This window comes from Phyllobates terribilis, unplaced genomic scaffold (genome assembly GCF_046119375.1).
Source record: "Phyllobates terribilis strain yellow unplaced genomic scaffold, ASM4611937v1 Scaffold_116__1_contigs__length_5312468, whole genome shotgun sequence".
Classification (NCBI taxonomy): domain Eukaryota; kingdom Metazoa; phylum Chordata; class Amphibia; order Anura; family Dendrobatidae; genus Phyllobates; species Phyllobates terribilis.
The window spans coordinates 3,020,545-3,040,610 of record NW_027362876.1 but is presented as its reverse complement, the minus strand read 5'-3'; the positions used below and the strand labels follow the sequence as shown (position 1 = coordinate 3,040,610).

The 20,066-nt window shown below is 40.0% G+C and overlaps 1 protein-coding gene across 4 annotated transcripts in view; it reads right to left on the bottom strand.

The window, feature by feature from the left end:
* Nucleotides 1-6,847: 6,847 nt before the first annotated feature.
* Nucleotides 6,848-20,066, bottom strand: part of LOC141201473 (uncharacterized) — a 323,215-nt gene continuing 309,996 nt past the window's right edge. For 2 of the 4 annotated variants that reach the window (XM_073663472.1, XM_073663473.1), the window contains exons 2-7: nucleotides 14,070-14,209; nucleotides 13,836-13,940; nucleotides 13,630-13,753; nucleotides 13,449-13,546; nucleotides 13,172-13,262; nucleotides 6,850-9,792 (exon numbers count right to left, since the gene is read on the bottom strand). In XM_073663472.1, coding sequence (XP_073519573.1) covers nucleotides 8,018-9,792; nucleotides 13,172-13,262; nucleotides 13,449-13,546; nucleotides 13,630-13,753; nucleotides 13,836-13,940; nucleotides 14,070-14,141 — 2,265 coding nt within the window. In that variant the 5' untranslated portion in view covers nucleotides 14,142-14,209 and the 3' untranslated portion in view covers nucleotides 6,850-8,017. Of the gene's footprint in view, nucleotides 9,793-13,171; nucleotides 13,263-13,448; nucleotides 13,547-13,629; nucleotides 13,754-13,835; nucleotides 13,941-14,069; nucleotides 14,210-20,066 lie in introns of all 4 variants that reach the window. The other 2 variants (XM_073663470.1, XM_073663471.1) reach the window with 2 other exon arrangements.

The window sequence follows — 20,066 nt, the reverse complement described above, 5'->3', positions numbered from 1 at the left end:
ATATTATCATAACTGTGCTCCTCTTTATGCTTGTACACACAGTCACTGAGTGTTTCAATCAAATTTATGTAGCATGCATTAGAAATAATAAATCAATACCAAATTTGGCATTTTATTTAGCTGAAATTGAAATTATTTAAGCTAATGTACAATAATATGGAGTCACAAATTTTCTTAAGGGTTTATCATCTCTCCATAGCTAATATGAGATCACATATACTCACAATAGATTGGCAGCAGGTTTATATGTCTGTATTTATATTATGATTAGTTCTATGTATAGCTGCCTTACTTAAAGCGCACCTGTCAGCAGAATTGTGCAAACTAAAGTACATACACTGTCAGGTGGGCGACATTACACGGATTGACATGATACCTTTGCTGATTAAATCCATCCAGTGGTTCTTGTGTAATCTTTACATTCATTTCTGAGATAATGATATACTCGTGCTCTGGGGCGGGCATTTGGCGAGGGGCTTTATCTTGGTGCTCTGCTTGTGTATTCATTTGTCTGCTTTCTGATAGGTCACTGCGTTCAGTGACCTGCCCCCTATTTTAAATAATGCAATTGGGTATATGAAAGTCTGACATTTATATGCATCAAAATGGCGCCTACGCCCGCGCATGCGCAATAGCGTCTCCCATTTGCCGATAGATGCTACTGCAAAAGCGCGGCCGGCGGTGCCATATTGTTGGAGGAAAAAAAAGAATTGCCTGCAGCAATATGGCGCCCGCACAGTATCACATACTAGAAGTAAACTCCAGCACCTTCTCCGTATCCATCACAAGAGATGTGAAGTTAAAACGTCCATTTTATTAGTTCCATTAAAAAAGCGCCATATGTAAGGCAGACCTTACGCGTTTCCAACCAAACAGGGGTTCTTAATCATAGGTTACATTGCTGTAGCTAAAAGACATATATACACATATATATATATATATATATATATATACATATATATATATATATATTTATATACATAAACATATGGACTGAAAACAGAAGAGAAAATAGGGTAGAGACCAATCTCTTCCCTTTCATTGGGAATAGGATGAAGACTGTTTCGTTTTCTGACCTTACTAGCCCCGCCTCTTTTGTACTCCGCTACTGGGCTCATCGCTCATTCTCCATCTCCTGTGTCACGCTCGGTGGGTGCGCATGCGCAGCCGGCGGCGCTCGTGGACTTCCGGTCAGGCGCACCTAGGAGGGCGAAGCGTTCCACGCTTGCGTTCCAAGTCTCTTCTGTAGTTACGAGATGCCAGACGGCGTTCATGCGCCCAATACACCGAGCATCACATGTACATATCAGTGCGATTTGATAGGGCACGGGCACTATTTAAGGAGCCAGTTAAGCTATAGTGGTTAACCCCCCCTGGAAGAAGCATGGCGAAACAGCGTCGTCGGGGTGCAGCACCAGGATCACTGGGTCACTTTCTCTCTCCTCTGGCTGTAAGTAATTGACATTATGACAACTGGGGATATAGTGGTTGGGTCTCACCACAATATTATTATCTGAATGTCCCTTTGATATAGCTATATTGGGGCAATAAGCCCATGCTGCTGGCACTGACACTTTATTTGGCATTTGTACTTTATACCGTCTGGTCATCATGTATCAAAAAACTGGATTGTTGATATCTGTATATCTATTAGGGTAACATGCCCATGCTGCTGGCACTGACACTTTATAGGGCATTTGTACTTTATACCCTCTGGCCAGTAAGCATTAAAAGCTGGATTGCTGATATCTATATATTCATTGAGGGAATAAATATCTTAACCCTACCCTCGATCCTAGAAGAGCCTTTGGATTGAGTCCCATATACATAATCCTGGACAGCTGAAAATTTTCCTTCTTAATTTTTTAATCATTGTTTTGTTCTATGGAAAAAAACTTTTTTCTTTTAATATATGACTTAATAAAAACTGTAATTTTTTAAATTTCATTGTGTCTAGACTCCATTACACCCCTTAGTATTGCCTATAGTGGGTGACGTGTGTTTTATGTGGGAATTGTTATTTATTAACTATTTTGTGTGACATAAATCTCTGATTTAAGGGCATGAAAATTCAAATTTCGCCAAATTTCTGATTTTTTCACAAAGTAATGCAAGTCTCATCGAAATTTTACCACTATCATGAAGTACAATATGTCACAAAAAATAATCTCAGAATCAGGGGGATCCGTTGAAGCGTTCCAAAGTTATTACATCAGAAAGTGACAGTGGTCAGAATTGTAAAAATTGGCCTGGTCATTAACGAGCAAACCATGTTCGGGGGTAAAGGGGTTAACACATTAAAAACAAAAATTGAACGAAGCAAATAATATATATCAAACCAAAGGAAAGTATCTACGTATCAGACAATTGTCTAGTACCAATAAGATGGTGACATATCTATGCTAGGATATGAATGGCAGACCATTTGGGAATAATCAGAAACACCAAACATGAGCTCAGTCAAAAACCTTTATTTCACAAGCAATTGGTTACATGGTGGCACTGCAGAAGCGGGTGCCCACACTACGTAAAATACAGTGATTGTATAATACACAAACAGTTATATATGTACAGTAGGTGATATCCAGAAGACTATTGATCCTATTCTGAATATTATTGGAGAGTTTGGTGAATGGTCAGGCCTGTCCATTAATCGGGATAAGTCGGTTATTCTACCATGTGAGGATATCCCTAATTCCAGCATATTAGAACATACACGAATACAAACGGCTGAGAAATTCTAATACCGAGTATAAGTATAACAATAAGATCTCCGGATTACATTGCACTGAATCTATATCTTCTTCTGGAAAAGTATAAAAAGAAAATCGATGCGTGGTAGAGATTACCATTATCAGCTGTAGGAAGAGGGAACTTATTAAAAATTATATTGATGCCCCAACTCTTATACATTCTGCATAATGCCCCTATTTGGATCCATAATTACCCATTTTCAGAAAATTCATAGCAAGTTTCGTTCTCTTATATGAAAAAGAAATGGGCTATGATAAAATGTGAATATCTTCAAAGTGACAAGGAATCTGGTGTTTTGGCGATTCCTAATGCACTAATATACAGTGGGGAAAAAAAGTATTTAGTCAGCCACCAATTGTGCAAGTTCTCCCACTTAAAAAGATGAGAGAGGCCTGTAATTGACATCATAGGTAGACCTCAACTATGAGACAAAATGAGAAAACAAATCCTGAAAATCACATTGTCTGATTTGGAAAGAATTTTTTTTTCAAATTTTGGTGGAAAATAAGTATTTGGTCAATTACAAACAAGCAAGATTTCTGGCTCTCACATACCTGTAACTTCTTATGTAAGAGGCTCCTCTGTCCTCCACTCATTACCTGTAGTACTGGCACATGTTTGAACTTGCTATCAGTATAAAAGACACCTGTCCGCAACCTCAAACAGTCACATTCCAAACTCCACTATGGTGAAGACCAAAGAGCTGTCGAAGGACACCAGAAACAAAATTGTAGCCCTGCACCAGGCTGGGAAGACAGAATATGCACTAGGCAAGCAGCTTGGTGTGAAAAAAATCAACTGTGCGAGCAATAATTAGAAAATGGAAGACATACAAAACCACTGATAATCTCCCTCGATCTGGGGCTCCACACGAGATCTCACCCCGTGGGGTCAAAATGATCTCAAGAACAGTGAGTAAAAATCCCAGAACAACACAGGGGGACCTAGTGAATGACCTGCAGAGAGCTGGGACCAACGTTACACAGGCTACCATCAGTAACACACTAAGCCGCCAGGGACTCAGATGCTGCAGTGCCAGACGTGTCCCCCTGCTTAAGCCATTACATGTCCGGGCCTGTCTGAAGTTTGCCAAAGAGCATTTGGATGATCCAGAAGAGTATTGGGAGAATGTCATATGGTCAGATGAAACCAAAGTAGAACTGTTTGGTAGAAACACAACTCGTCGTGTTTGGAGGAGAAAGAATGCTGAGTTGCATCCAAAGAACACCATACCTACTGTGAAGCATGGGGGTGGCAACATCATGCTTTGGGGCTGTTTCTCTGCCAAGGGACCAGGACGACTGATCCGTGTACATGAAAGAATGAATGGGCTCATGTATCGTGAGATTTTGAGAGCAACTTCCTTACATCAGCAAGGGCATTGAAGGTGAAACGTGGCTGGGTCTTTCAGCATGACAATGATCCCAAGCACACTGCCAGGGCAACAAAGGAGTGGCTTCGTAAGAAGCATTTCAAGGTCCTGGAGTGGCCTAGCCAGTCTCCAGATCAAAACCCTTTAGAAAACCTTTGGAGGGAGTTGAAAGTCTGTGTTGCCCAGCGACAGCCCCAAAACATCACTGCTCTAGAGATCTGCATGGGGGAATGGGCCAACATACAAGCAACAGTGTGTGCCAACCTTGTGAAGACTTACAGAAAACGTTTGACCTCTGTCATCGCCAACAAAGGATATACAACAAAGTATTGAGATGAACTTTTGTAATTGACCAAATACTAATTTTCCACCAAAATTTGAAAAAAAATTCTTTCCAAATCAGACAATGTGATTTTCAGGATTTGTTTTCTCGTTTTGTCTCTTATAGTTGAGGTCGACCTATGATGTCAATTACAGGCCTCTCTCATCTTTTTAAGTGGGAGAACTTGCACAATTGGTGGCTGACTAAATACTTTCTTGCCCCACTGTATTATATGGCAGCGCAATTGTAACATTTGGGTGGGTGGCATAGCGCTGCAAACCCAAATAGTATTAAGCGGTTAATTACTTCAGGAACATCTTGGAATATTCCTATTCATATAGTGGAACTGAATGACCTCGCACACAAGAAATCAATATACCCTACACTTGCTCTACTCTACGAGGTCTGGGATAGGGGTAAAGATATAATGGAAATAGGAGACAGCAATGAATCTACATCTATATGGTTTAATTATAAATATGAAGAGTTCTATAAATTAGAGGGATTCCGAAGTTGGGTGGATAAAGAAATTTATACAATATAAAACATATATAACATACAGTACAGACCAAAAGTTTGGACACACCTTCTCATTTAAAGATTTTTCTGTATTTTCAGGACTATGAAAATTATACATTCACACTGAAGGCATCAAAACTATGAATTAACAGATGTGGAATTATATACTTAACAAAAAAGTGTGAAACAACTGAAAATATGTCTTATATTCTAGGTTCTTCAAAGTAGCCACCTTTTGCTTTGATGACTGCTTTGCACACTCTTGGCATTCTCTTGATGAGCTTCAAGAGGTAGTCACCGGAAATGGTTTTCACTTCACAGGTGTGCCCTGCCAGGTTTAATAAGTGGGATTTCTTGCCTTATAAATGGGGTTGGGACCATCAGTTGTTTTGTGCAGAAGTCTGGTGGATACACAGCTGATAGTCCTACCGAATAGACTGTTAGAATTTGTATTATGGCAAGAAAAAAGCAGCTAAGTAAAGAAAAACGAGTGGCCATCATTACTTTAAGAAATGAAGGTCAGTCAGTCGGAAAAATTGGGCAAACTTTGAAAGTGTCCCCAAGTGCAGTTGCAAAAACCATCAAGCGCTACAAAGAAACTGGCTCACATGAGGACCGTCCCAGGAAAGGAAGACCAAGACTCACCTCTGCTTCTGAGGATAAGTTTATCTAAATCACCAGCCTCAGAAATCACAGGTTAACAGCAGCTCAGATTAGAGACCAGGTCAATGCCACACAGAGTTCTAGCAGCAGACACATCTCTACAACAACTGTTAAGAGGAGACTTTGTGCAGCAGGCATTCATGGTAAAATAGCTGCTAGGAAACCACTGCTAAGGACAGGCAACAAGCAGAAGAGACTTGTTTGGGCTAAAGAACACAAGGAATGGACATCAGACCAGTGGAAAACTGTGCTTTGGTCTGATGAGTCCAAATTTGAGATCTTTGGTTCCAACCACGGTGTCTTTGTGCGATGCAGAAAAGGTGAACGGATGGAATCTACATGCCTGGTTCCCACCGTGAAGCATGGAGGAGGAGGTGTGATGGTGCTTTGCTGGTGACACTGTTGGGGATTTATTCAAAATTGAAGGCATACTGAACCAGCATGGCTACCACAGCATCTTACAGCGGCATGCTATTCCATCCGTTTTGCGTTTAGTTGGACCATCATTAATTTTTCAACAGGACAATGACCCCAAACACACCTCCAGGCTGTGTAAGGGCTATTTGACCAAGAAGGAGAGTGATGGGGGGCTACGCCAGATGACCTGGTCTCCACAGTCACCAGACCTGAACCAAATCAAGATGGTTTGGGGTGAGCTGGACCGCAGAGTGAAGGCAAAAGGGCCAACAAGTGCTAAGCATCTCTGGGAACTCCTTCAAGATTGTTGGAAGACCATTTCCGGTGACTACCTCTTGAAGCTCATCAAGAGAATGCCAAGAGTGTGCAAAGCTGTCACCAAAGCAAAAGGTGGCTACTTTGAAGAACCTAGAATATAAGACATATGTTCAGTTGTTTCACACTTTTTTGTTAAGTATATAATTCCACGTGTTAATTCATAGTTTTGATGCTTTCAGTGTGAATGTACAATTGTCATAGTTATGAAAAAACAGAAACATCTTTTAATGAGAAGGTGTGTCCAAACTTTTGGTCTGTACTGTATATACGATATAAAACATTGTCTGAAGGGATACTTAAGTCCTTTGATCAATTAAAGGGGGAGTTTGGGTTGACAAATAAACAATTGTATAAATATCTACAGTTTCGGCATTCATTTAATGCACAATCAAGATGGACTCCCTTTTGGGTAGAAAATAATACTTTTGTTAAGCTGGTATTAGAGAAGGGAAATACTAAGGGTATTTCTGATATTTACTGAATCCTTCTTGATAATTATTTAAAAATATTTCCTTCTCCAGCTAGACAAAAATGGATGGAGATATAGGTCCAATTTCTGAGGATCAATGGAGAGAGGTATTAGACCTGATACCCCAATTATCTTTACATGAGGGTCAGAGATTCTCCCAGATCATATTAATACATAGGAAATATAAGACGTCTAGATTCCTATGTAACATAGGATACCGGACTGCTGCTGAACGTCCAAGATGTAACATGGATGCTGCGGGCCTATTACATCCGCTATGGGAATGCCGAGAGTTAGGTAAATACTGGAAAGGAGTTCTGTCTATTATAAAGAGGGTATATAAAATAGATATTCAACCAGACCCAAAAAATGCCTATTAGGTATATTAGAGAATGATATGGAATTTGACCCAATTTCAATAGGGATTTCACGTATTTTATTTAAAACTAGGAAACATATTGCATCCAAATGGATTAACCCCTCACCTCCAGAAATTAGTGAATGCAAAAATAAGGTAAATAATATTATCAGATTACAAAAAGGGGTATATAAAAAACAAAACTGAATGAATAAATTAGAGAAAATATGGGGCTTATGGTTGGATACACCTGGAATGCCATCAAGGGGGTCACCTACTGTATCCTCACCCATCCCTTGTAGACTGTGAGCCCTCGCGGGCAGGGTCCTCGCTCCTCCTGTACCAGTCGCTGACTCGTTTTGTTAAGATTATGTAAATGCTTTTGTTATGTATATCCCTATCACATGTAAAGCGCCATGGAATAAATGGCGCTATAATAATAAATAATAATAATAATAATATTGTTGGAGAGACATTGACTTATGGGAGAAGGGGGGTATTGGTGAGGTCTAATGTTTCATTGTAATGTTAAGGAATTCCAATATACATGTGGTATGGGTAATATAGCACACCTATATGTGTATAGGATTATAATGTTTATTACAATATTAAGGTTATATAAAAGATATCAAGAATGTGGAATGTTAATTGTAAGAAATAGTAACTGAAAGTTATCAGATGGTAATGGGCAAGCTGAAAGGATATATAGGAGAGATGCATGTATGTGATCCCTATGGTATGTTATTTTATTATTTCTATGTACTGATTTCTTGTTTTGTAAAAAAAAAAAAACTAATGAAAAAATCTCAATAAAAATTTCTTGCATTAAAAAAAAGAAGAATAGGAAAAAGGCTTCTCCCCTGTGTGAGTTCTCTGGTGCTTAATCAAAGCTGATTTCTGGTTAAAACATTTCCCACATTCTGAACATGAAAAAGGCTTCTCCCCTGTGTGAGTTCTTTGATGTGTAACAAGAGATGATTTGTCTGTAAAATACTTTCTACATTCTGAACATGAAAAAGGCTTCTCCCCTGTGTGGGTTCTCTGGTGTTTAGTAAGATGTGATTTATGGTTAAAACATTTCCCACATTCTGAACATGAAAAAGGCTTCTCCCCTGTGTGAGTTCTCTGATGTGTAACAAGAGATGATTTGTCTGTAAAACACTTTCTACATTCTGAACATGAAAAAGGCTTCTCCCCTGTGTGGGTTCTCTGGTGTTTATTAAGATGTGATTTATGATTAAAACATTTCCCACATTCTGAACATAAAAAAGGCTTCTCCCCTGTGTGGGTTCTCTGGTGCGCAACCAAAACTGATTTTTGGTTAAAACATTTCCCACATTCTGAACAGGAAAAGGGCTTCACCCCTGTGTGGGTTCTCTTGTGACTATCAAGAATCATTTTACGATTAAAACATTTCCCACATTCTGAACAGGAAAAGGGCTTCTCCCCTGTGTGGGTTCTCTGGTGCTTAATCAAACCTGATTTCCTTGTAAAACATTTCCCACATTTTGAACAGGAAAAGGGCTTCTCCCCTGTGTGGGTTCTCTTGTGACTTTCAAGAATCATTCTATGATTAAAACATTTCCCACATTCTGAACAAGAAAAAGGCCTCTCCCCTGTGTGAGTTCTCTTGTGTCTATCAAGAATCATTTTACGATTAAAACATTTCCCACATTCTGAACAGGAAAAGGGCTTTTCCCCTGTGTGGGTTCTCTGGTGGCTATCAAGATGCGCTTTCCGGTTAAAACATTTCCCACATTCTGAACATGAAAAAGGCTTCTCCCCTATGTGGGTTCTCTGGTGGTTTTTAAGATACGCTTTCTGGTTAAAACATTTCTCACATTCTGAACATGAAAAAGGCTTCTTCCCTGTGTGGGTTCTGTGGTGCTTAACTAAAGCTGATTTCTGGTAAAAACATTTCCCACATTCTGAACAGGAAAAGGGCTTCTCCCCTGTGTGGGTTCTCTGGTGGCTATCAAGATGCGCTTTCTGGTTAAAACATTTCTCACATTCTGAACATGAAAAAGGCTTCTTCCCTATGTGGGTTCTCTGGTGGTTAACCAAAGTTGATTTCTGGTTAAAACATTTCCCACATTCTGAACAGGAAAAGGGCTTTTCCCCTGTGTGAATTCTCTGGTGGTTATCAAGATGCGCTTTCCGTTTAAAACATTTCCCACATTCTGAACATGAAAAAGGCTTCTCTCCTGTGTGGGTTCTCTGGTGATCAACAAAAACTGATTTCTGGTTAAAACATTTTCCACATTTGGAACAAAACAATCTATTGTCCGCTGTGTGTATTTTTTGATGTTTAAGAATAGACTTTTCAAGGGTAAAACTATTTCCATTTTCTGAACGTGAAAAAGATTTCTTTGCTTTAGGAGCAGTTCGTTTATTAATGCTTATTTTATTTTGATTTTCCTTAGTAGTCGGTAATGAATCAGAAGATAGGACCTGTTTCATAGGATCAGATGATTGATGTTTGCTGTGAAGGGATGATGGTATATCTGGAGTAATGGCATTCACTTCAATTGTATCTTGTGGGATCTCAAGATCGTCAGATTTAAAAATCTCCTGTCCATCTGATCTCCTGGTACAGTCATCTACCAAGAAAAAAAACACAATTATTAATTTTGAATAAAATGTCCCTGAAATTTATATTTTTGAAGATTTCTACTTAAAATGTCTAAACAAACACATCCCTGGCTACATGCTAATCCAGGGAAATGAAGAGATATATGCTCAAGTTTAAAAATCTATTTTATTAGACACAAATCTAAAAAATAGAGGAATATTTAAAATATTTTCAATATTCCTCTATTTTTTCGATTTGTGTCTAATAAAATTGATTTTTAAACTTGAGCATATATATCTTCATTTTCCTGGACTAGCATGTAGCCCAGAGATGTGTTTGTTTAGATTGATTTAGAAGTGGTATGCAATCTTTATTTATTTTTCTATGGGATTCTTGTGTTAATTGTACTTAAAATGTCTGTAGAAATGGCAAGTTATTGACAGAATGACAGTTCACAGTCTAATAGAAAACCTCATAGGATGAACCAGTAGAGCGTGGTGTCCAACTGTTTGTTCATTCTGCCTCCAAAATATGGAATAAGAGGCCATCAAAAAATGTTATGTAGGCAAAAATGACACCAATAAAAACTTCTACTCATCTCACAAAAAACAAGTCCCCACTCAAGTCCATCATCTGTCAATGGAAAAACAGAGGTTTCCACATTATTAGTGGCTCAAAGGCTCTTGAGAATCAACATGGCTTCCATAAACCAATCCAGCAATATCCGCTCTCCCAAAGTCAGATCTCCCCCTCGCTTCTGAGCCTTGCAGTGCGCCCAAACCACATTTAGCATCCATGTATTTGGCATTACTATAGTGAGAAGAACCCACTTAATTTGATGGTGTGTGTCTCCTGGAGCACAATCTGGACACTATGTGTTGGGTAATAAAATGGCATATTTGCAATTTTCACTCTCCATCATCCACCGCGTGCTAATTTTTGGAAAGTGACTGTGAAGTCATAATAGTCACTTCTCCTATAGATTAATTCACTGAGGGTTATAATTTCCAAAATGGAGTCACTTTATGGGGATTTCTACTGCTCTGGTTTTCTGCCATTTTGTTATATTAGGGCTTCTGCAAAAGGTGTGTACCATCTCCTCTGGGACATCTACTTCTCCTCCTGCTTCGACTTGTGTGACGTCTCCTTCTGTCACCAGGAGAAGCCTTATTCATTCCGCAGGCGGCACTTGTGATGGAAGAGACGTTAGAACCAGAAGCTCTGGGTGGCGCAGGCTCTGCGCTGCCACTAAGATTAGGGAGCCTGGGACCAGTAGTACCATCCAGTCTGGCAGTATGGGTGTGTGTGCTGTCCAGCTGAAGTAATCTGCTCCCTGCTTCAGCCATTTGGAAAGCACCGCACCCTACTAAAGCTCGGAGCATATTGCCGGGAGCTGCCAGATACAGCCTTGTTCTCCTCTGGTTCAGTCCTCTGTGCTCAGCTCCCGGCTTGTGTATTTGCTTTCTGTTGTGATCTCGGCCCGTTTACTGACTACTCTTGTGTCTTCTGATTTAGTATTTTCTCTGTCCTCCTGGTTCTGACCCGGCTATCTGACTATTCTTCTTCCTATCTCACTCCACAGAACAGCAGGTAACACCGTGGCCCAAGCCTAGGGATCTCTGTGTTAGTCCAGATCCATGTAGAGGGGTTAAAGGGTGATGAGCAAAGTAATTTTTGAAATCTATAAATGGGGTAGATAAGGCAAGCCTGTTCGTGGTGACCATCTTTCGAGCTTCCAGGTGACCATAAACAGTGCCCCCAATACATTGTGTCTGGGAACTATTCCAGCAAAATCTGCATTCCTAATAGCTAAATGTCGCTCCTTCCCTTCTTAACCTGCCATGTGCCCAGACAGTAGTGTACAACCATATATAGGGTATTGTCACATTCAAAAGAAGTTGAAAAATAATTTGTAAGGTCCATTTGTTTCCTATTATCCTTTGTGAAGAATTTCAAAGTTATCACCACGTAAAGTGACAAACGTCAGATTTGAAAAATGGCCCTGATTAGGAACAGAAAACTGGGTGCCTGAAGAGGTTAAATCAGAGGATTACTGAAGTCAAAAACTGTGACTATACACAATAAAACATCGACTGAAATGATCAAACTCAACAGTCTTCATCAGTAATAAATGAGTAACTAGTGGTGAAACCTCTCTGGGGTAATTAGAGTATGGGGCTCTGTGGCTCTTGGCAATCTAAACTATCGTAAGGGACAATATTTTCTGTCAGATGAGTGTCAAGAAGAAATATTAGACGTTCAAAGAGAACTTTTTATAATACTGCAGAGCTGAGGGGTCTTAAATTTAGATCTCGAGCATTTGAAAGAGGCAATGGAGACCTTCTTTTTGAAAGACTACCAGGGAGTTACAGCGTCACATAAGTGAGGGAGGCCGATCCAACCACAATGAAACTATCATACAGAATGAACTTGTAAAAAAAGAAAGAATATAAAAACATGTAACATCCCCAACTACTACATATGCATGAAGGGAGAAATCCAACACTAAACTGGAGTCACACTCATTTATGTTGGACCATTGGAGCTACTATGAGTCCTGAGCAGAAGAGTAGAGAAAGTATTATCGCCCCCATTTCAGGAGAGATTGTGCAGTAATCTGAATTTCTTAGGATCGAAAACATAATGGAATTTATGACGTGGAGTGAATCCATGAAACCAGGGCTGGAGCCAACACATCGCCTGCAGGCGTGAATAAATGTATATTACAGCCATCAGCCACGCACAGCTTAGAGATATATCATGGATCAGGTGTAATGTTTTTTATGTAGTTTATCACAATCCTGTTTGAAGTTAGTTGGTTTTAAAAGATATTGAAAAATCAGGATAAAGGGAAACTCTGTTGTTATTGTACAGAAATTCACACTTGGCCTCACTGCACATTTAATGTTGTCGATCAAAAAAGTCTGGAAAGACTGGACCTGGTCTTGTAGGGACCATATGAGAACATTCAGCAGCACAGAAGGGAGAGAAGGTAGATTCATCCAATAAGATATCAGGGATCTAGGAAGCCAACACCATCATTACCCTCCGCTTTCTCTTACAGGCCAATCAAAATATTTTTCTTCAAGTGATTTTCTCACTTGTCAGCACATTCTACGTACACTGTCATTTGGCTTTGTAGTTTACAGACCTGGGCAGGTAACGGTCAGCGTCTCCTAATCCCAGGGGGTAGGTGATTCCTTCAGGTTGTAAGTTGTATAGAAAAGGTCTTTCACAATTTCCCAAAGTAAATTGAACATTTTCGGACGGAGGAGAATGTTGTGGTCTAGTGGCAAAATGGTGATCGCACGATTGCTATACGGCCAGACTACACCACCGATAAAGCAGCCACAGCCGGTGACTGAGAAGAATCTGTGACTTCTCTGCATTTAGTGATTACTACTCACCTGGGTAGTCATATGTAGGAATCTCCTCCTTACACCACTCATCACCCCTCACATATGTCTCTGTAGTATTAATATGGGTCAGATCTTCACCCTGAAACAAATATTGTAAAAGTCACAGACAGATGGAGAAGTCCCATCTATGATCAGCTCTAATCCTGCCATCTCCACCGTTCTCATTACACAAGTATAAAACATATAATACTGGTGGATAAAACAAGACCTTTACAGCTGTCTACACATCATAGGGGAAATCTCATGACACCTTCTCTCCATCTACCTGATGATCCTGAGGAACATTGGGATCTTCTTGTTTACAGTCCTGTGGAAGAAGAGGACGGGGACATCTCTCTGGTGTTGTCCTCTTACTGGATATATCTGGAGGAAACACATACAGGGGCTGAATTCATTCTTTACATACAGATAATTATAGGTTGTGTGTATTTAGTCCTATCTATTACCTGGTGATGTGAGGGGCTTGGGAACCTCCATCATGAAGTCCCTGTACAGATCTTTGTGTCCTTCTAAATACTCCCACTCCTCCATGGAGAAATAGACGGCGACATCCTGACATCTTATAGGAACCTGACACATACAATGATACCGTCATTCCCCGATTCCTCCATAGCGTTACTGTATAATGTCCCAGAATTCCCAGCAGTGTCACCTCTCCAGTCAGAAGCTCAATCATCTTGTAGGCAAGTTCTAGGATCTTCTGGTCATTGATGTCCTCATGTATCAGGAGGTAAGGTGGAGGCCCCGTGATTAATCGCTGGTTATGGAGAGAAACATTAATAAATCTCACTACAGACATTTCCAGAGTCCTCACCTCTCCAGTTCTGTCCGTCTGTTATTCCTATAGATAAGATTGATGTAATGTGACGTCATCAGAATCTCTCACCTCTCCAGTAATCCGGAAGAGGATCTCTAGGGTGAGGTGGAATATCCTCTCCGCCATATTTTCCCTGTCCATATCAGGTAAATCAGGAAAATTTTGTTATATAGAAGATCTGCACTGAGAGGATCCGGTATTGTAGAGACCTGAATGAGAAGATAAGCCGATGGAACATCATAAAAATCCTGTGCAATAATACAACTATTGGAGATAACGAGGGGAAACATATAAGGAGATTTATTATTTGACAGTATTTCGTTTTTTCTTTACATCTAGTAATAAAACCTATATATTTAAGGCCACAGACAACAAGCAGTTTCTTCCTCGGAGTCTGCAGCTGAATACGTTTCTCATAGACTCACCGTCAGGGAAATATTGAGAAAATATTAACAATTTCTCCCAAACCCCTCTTCTCTCTCACCTCTTCCTTATCCACCATTTGGACCAAACCAACTGTTTCCATGCAATTTAACACACACAGCAGAAGTCACTTGTAGACAAATGCAGCACAAAAGGTGCTACTGACCCACTTAACATAGGAATGCATCTCCCCTTAGCACAGACCTGGGATAGGTTGACACCTTCCAGCAGGGGCAGAGATTGAAGGAAAACTCATTTAGGCTTCAAAGGGGTTTAACACAAACTTCAGGATGTCCGGAGCTGATACGAAATATGAAATATTGTAAGTTCTATAACTCCGCTAATAATGGGACCCATGTTTTTAGTGGCAGGGTCAGCCAAGGAACAATATGCTTATTTTATCGTAGCTGTGAGTCCCTCCAGGTAGCTGGGGTGCAAAAGTAACAAAATAACAGGCAACAACTATGTCATGTGTGGTCTCTAAAGGAAGGTAAATTCATAACGGAAAAAATGGTAGAGCCAGCCCCCTTAATGTCATCCCAGGTGCTGTGTGGGCAGGTCTCCCCTTAGGCATAAAAGAATCCAAGGAGGATGGATGAGTATTCATTGCCAGGGGGGTATAGAGACTATAATAAACGGATCTTGTTCGATAACAGTCAAATCAATAAGTGGGGCGCCCCCCTCCAGCTAAACGGAATTGTCTCTGCGATCTATTACGTAAGTCTTCTTTAATCCTGTTTATATTGTGTAACTGTATATTCTGTACTGTATTGTCCCCTTTGTAAAATCCTTGTATATTTTTCATAACACTGCCTTCCTTTTGGATTAAATATAAAATGTAATAGTCCTGTTTCTTTTGCTCTGTAATCGTTCCCTCCCCCGAAGCCATATACCCTACCAGAACACAGGCGTCCGACCAGGCCTGTATTATATTTCAAATCTGGACGGTGGTGGCAGCGAACAATAATAATTGGGTTATCGTGAAGCTGACAGTGACCGTACGGGGGCATATACACATATCCCCACAGAGTGACGACAACGGTGAGAGATTATGTAATCTCCCCGGTGTCATCTCTTTGTGAGTTCATGACACCATCCATAACGCTAATTCTCGTCCCATTTTCCGACAATGGAATTGGAATTAGCAATACTGCAGGAGATATTCATTACAAGTGACATGAGAAATAACTACGTCATGATGAGGCAACATCTTCTACTACGGATCTAAAACCATATTTGGCCAGAGTCCGTCACTGACTACTGCACCACTGGCCATCTATATGAATGTTTCCCGTCTTCCCCGGACTGTAATCTTCTATCAAGTTAGATCTCATGTCTGATTCACACACAGAAGTTTGAGGCTTTTATAAAAGCTGTTTTGTTTGCACACACACCGCAGACAGAAATGATTTGATACTGAAGTCTACATGTATAGTGTATTATGGGGTTTACTTCTGGCCTTAGGCTTTCCTATATTACAAGAAAAAAAAAACAGAAAAAAGCAGATATTAAAAAGTTTCAAAAGAAAACTGTCACCAACAATTCTTGTAGAAAAAAAAACATGCAAAAAGCAGAAGACACATTGTCATTTTTTAACATGTTAAACATTTGTGTTTGTTCTTATATGAATTCTTTTGAGCACCAGAACATAGATGTACACCGCAGGGATGGCATGGGTGCGGCTGCAATAAAATCCCTGGCAGTTTAACCACTTGCTCCTGCAAAAAGCAAACATGGCATCTAAGAAGGTTTGACAGAGTTCGGCTGAATGACCTTCCTCCCCCAAGTACTCAATAGTATGGGGCTGCCTAGTTACTATGATACTTAAATGCCTAATAATGGTGTTTGGGCCTGCAATGTACGAAAGTCTATTAGGCCGGGCCAGAGGCAGCATTCAATAAGTTACCTTTTAACGCCCCCAGACACATTAGACTAAAGCTGCATGAAAGCACTGATTTCGGGGGGTTTGGTTGACTATATAATGTATTTGGGGGCCTCCCAACAGATAATGTCAGGGCAGAGAAGGATCTGTGATCCTGAATTTCAGAGGCTAAAATGTTTGTTCTTCCTGTAGATAATCCTCCGCTAGAGGAGTCTGGAGGCGACTCTCTCATACAGACCACAGAAAAGCTGGAATATTTGTGTGTATGGGGGAGTCGGGAGAGATAACCGTCTGCCAAATGACCGATCAGTCAACACTTATCTCATGTGTATGGGGACGTTACTATTGCACAGGCAGGGATAATACACGGCACTACAGTAGTACAGTGCATCATCTGAGCAATCAGAGGCTTCTGTGTTGTATGATCGCACTAAGGAGAGCTGTTTAAAAAAAGTTTATAAAAAAGGTTTAAAAAAGTTTTAAAGTGAAAATATCACAGTTTTAGCAAAAATAAATATTCATCACTATAGGGAAAACATGCATATAATGGTAAAATGGAGAGGGAGGTCAGCTCACTGTTTATTCAATGCACTTTGTCTGAAGATCACCGCATGGAGCCGCCCTGGTCAGGGACATTTCAAGGTTCAAGTAGAGCAAGGAGGAGAGATGGATTCTCCAGCATTGTCTATATTGTTAAAACCTCACATTAAGGCTGTGTGCCCACGATGCGTTTTTCAAGCGTTTATGCTGCGGAATTTCCGCAGCGTAAACGCTTGGGAAACACTTGGTAAACCTTCCCCCATGGTCTCCAATGCAAATCCGCACTTTCAATGCCCATGCTGCGTATTTTTCCGCAGCGTTTATGCTGCACTCAAAAATACGCAGCATGTCCATTAATTTTGCGGACACGCAGCGTAATCGCCGCCATTGACTTGCATTAGAACGCGCCAATACCGCAAGACTGCATCTGTACTTGCGTAATTGACGCGTTCTAATGTGCGGATGGTACCAAGGCCTGGAGGATAGAAGACTCTCCTCCAGACTCAGGTACCATAGAATCTGTAAATAAAAGAATTTAATACAAAAAATAAAGATTATACTCACCTTCCGATGTCATCCCGGTGTTTTGTCCACGCCGTCCTGTCTCTTGCAATGCTTGCGCTGTTGTGAAGGACCTGCCATGACGTCACTGAGTCATGTGACCCATCACATGACTCAATGATGTCACCGCAGGTCCTTCACAACAGCGCGAGCATTGCAAGAGACCGGACGCAGCAGAGATGACACCAGGAAGACATCGGAAGGTGAGTATAATCTTTTTTTTTTATTTTTTACCATTCTTATTCTTTTTTTTAACTATTACTTGGTCACAATATATAAATCCATGCCGGTTGCAGGGATTTATATAGTGTGACCAACTTGTCAAGCACTTTCCAAGAGATGCTCAAAATCGCTTGGAAAACTGCTTGAAAAAACGCATGCGAAAACGCTGAAAAAATGCTTCTTTCTGGCAGAAAAAAAGCATGTAAATCTGCATGCGTTTTTTTCTGCCATAGAGAGGCAAAAACGCTCTGGATCAAATCTGCTACGTGGGCACATAGCCTTATTGTGAGTTCATAAAACTGTTGTGATGGCATACCACCAAGTGCCCGCATAGGAAACCAATGCTTATTCCTGATTTACAACATGTGAGTCTCTGTGATACTTTTATATCCTTCCCTTTCCTGGGTGTCCATTGATTACTGAGTACTTCTCAGACAATTTAACCCTGTATTGTATGGAAGTAAAAGATAATACACAAATACAACTCATGCATGAGACATTCAATAAAATCACTGGAAATCAAAGACAAATACAGTTAATTGCACTGTAATATTAATCCTGTCTGATGCTCATTCCCTGTGGGGCTCTAGTGTGTAATCTAAATATCCAATATGACTTTCTATTTAAGATTTTTCTTTTCATATCTCCACCTCTTAATGGTTTATAAGCCTTTTCTATTCCTAATATCTGAAGGATCTGATATCCCCTTTATGTTTTTGTGAAAAGCGTCTTGAAACCACAGACAGGTTTAATGCTGTGGGATTGATTGCGTCAGATAAATGTCTTCTAATACATGTTTATAGCGGATCTGACGTCCATCCCACATATTGTAGTTAACTCTCTATACACTCTATTTAGTAGATGACCCCTATAGTGTTACAACTGATGAAATTGTGTATTGCAAATTGTAGTCCTGTTAGGTTTTCTTCAAATGTGTTGGTTTTATTAACCACTTCGCACCAGAGCCTGTTTTTGCCTTCGTGACTGGGCCAATTTTTTCAATTCTGACCACTGTCAATTTATGAAGTAATTACTCTGGAACGCTTCAACGGATCCCCCTGATTCTGAGATTGTTTTTTCGTGACATATTGTACTTCAGCATAGTGGTAAAATTTCTTCGATATCACTTGCGTTTATATGTGAAAAAATCGGAAATTTGGTGAAAATTTTGAAAATTTAGCAATTTTCAAATTTTGAGTTTTCATGCCCTTAAATCAGAGAGATATGTCACACAAAATAGTTAATAAATAACATTTCCCACATGTTTATTTTACATCAGCACAATTTTGGAACCAAAATTTTTTTTTGTTAGGGAGCTATAAGGGTTAAAAGTTGACCAGCGATTTCTCATTTTTCCAACAAAATTTACAAAAACATTTTTTTAGGGACCACATCATATTTGAAGTCACTTTGAGGGGTCTTTATGACAGAAAATACCCAAAAGTGACATCATTCTAAAAACTGCACCCCTCAAGGTGCTCAAAACCACATTCAATAACTTTATTAAACCCTTCAGGTGCTTCACAGGAATTTTTGGAATGTGGAAGAAAAAAATTAACATTTAACTTTTTTCACAAAAATGTTACTTTAGACCCAATTTTTTTTATTTTCACAGGGGTAACAGGAAAAAATGGACCCCAAAATTTTTTGTGCAATTTCTCTTGAGCGCGATGATACCCCATATGTGAGGGAAAACCACTGTTTGGGCGCACGGCAGGGTTCGGAAGGGAAGGAGCGCCATTTGAATGTAAAATTTGTTTGAATAATTAGAGGACGCCATGTTGCATTTGGGGAGCCCCTGATGTTCCTAAACAGTGGAAACCCCCCACAAGTGACACCATTTTGGAAACTAGACCCCTTAGGGAACTTATCTAGATGTGTGGTGAGCACCTTGAACCCCAAGGTGCTTCACAGAAGTTTATAATATTGAGCTGTAAAAATAAAATTTTCACATTTTTCCCACAAAAACGTTTTTCATCCGTTAATTTTGCATTATCATAAGGGTAATAGTATAAATTGCACCATGAAGTTTGTTGTGCAATTTCTCCTGAACACGCTGATACCCCATATGTGGAGGCAAACCACTGTTTGGGCGCACGGCAGGGTTCGAAAGGGAAGGAGCGCCATTTGACTTTTTGAATGTAAAATTTGTTTGAATAATTAGCGGACGCCATGTTGCATTTGGGGGCCCCTAATGTGCCTAAACAGTGGAAACCCCCCACAAGTGACATCATTTTGGAAACTAGACCCCTTAGGGAACTTATCTAGATGTGTGGTGAGCACCTTGCACCCCCAGGTGCTTCACAGAAGTTTATAATATTGAGCCATAAAAATAAAATTTTCACATTTTTCCCACAAAAAATGTTTTTCATTCCCTAATTTTGTATTATCATAAGGGTAACAGGATAAATTGCACAATGAAATTTGTTGTGCAATTT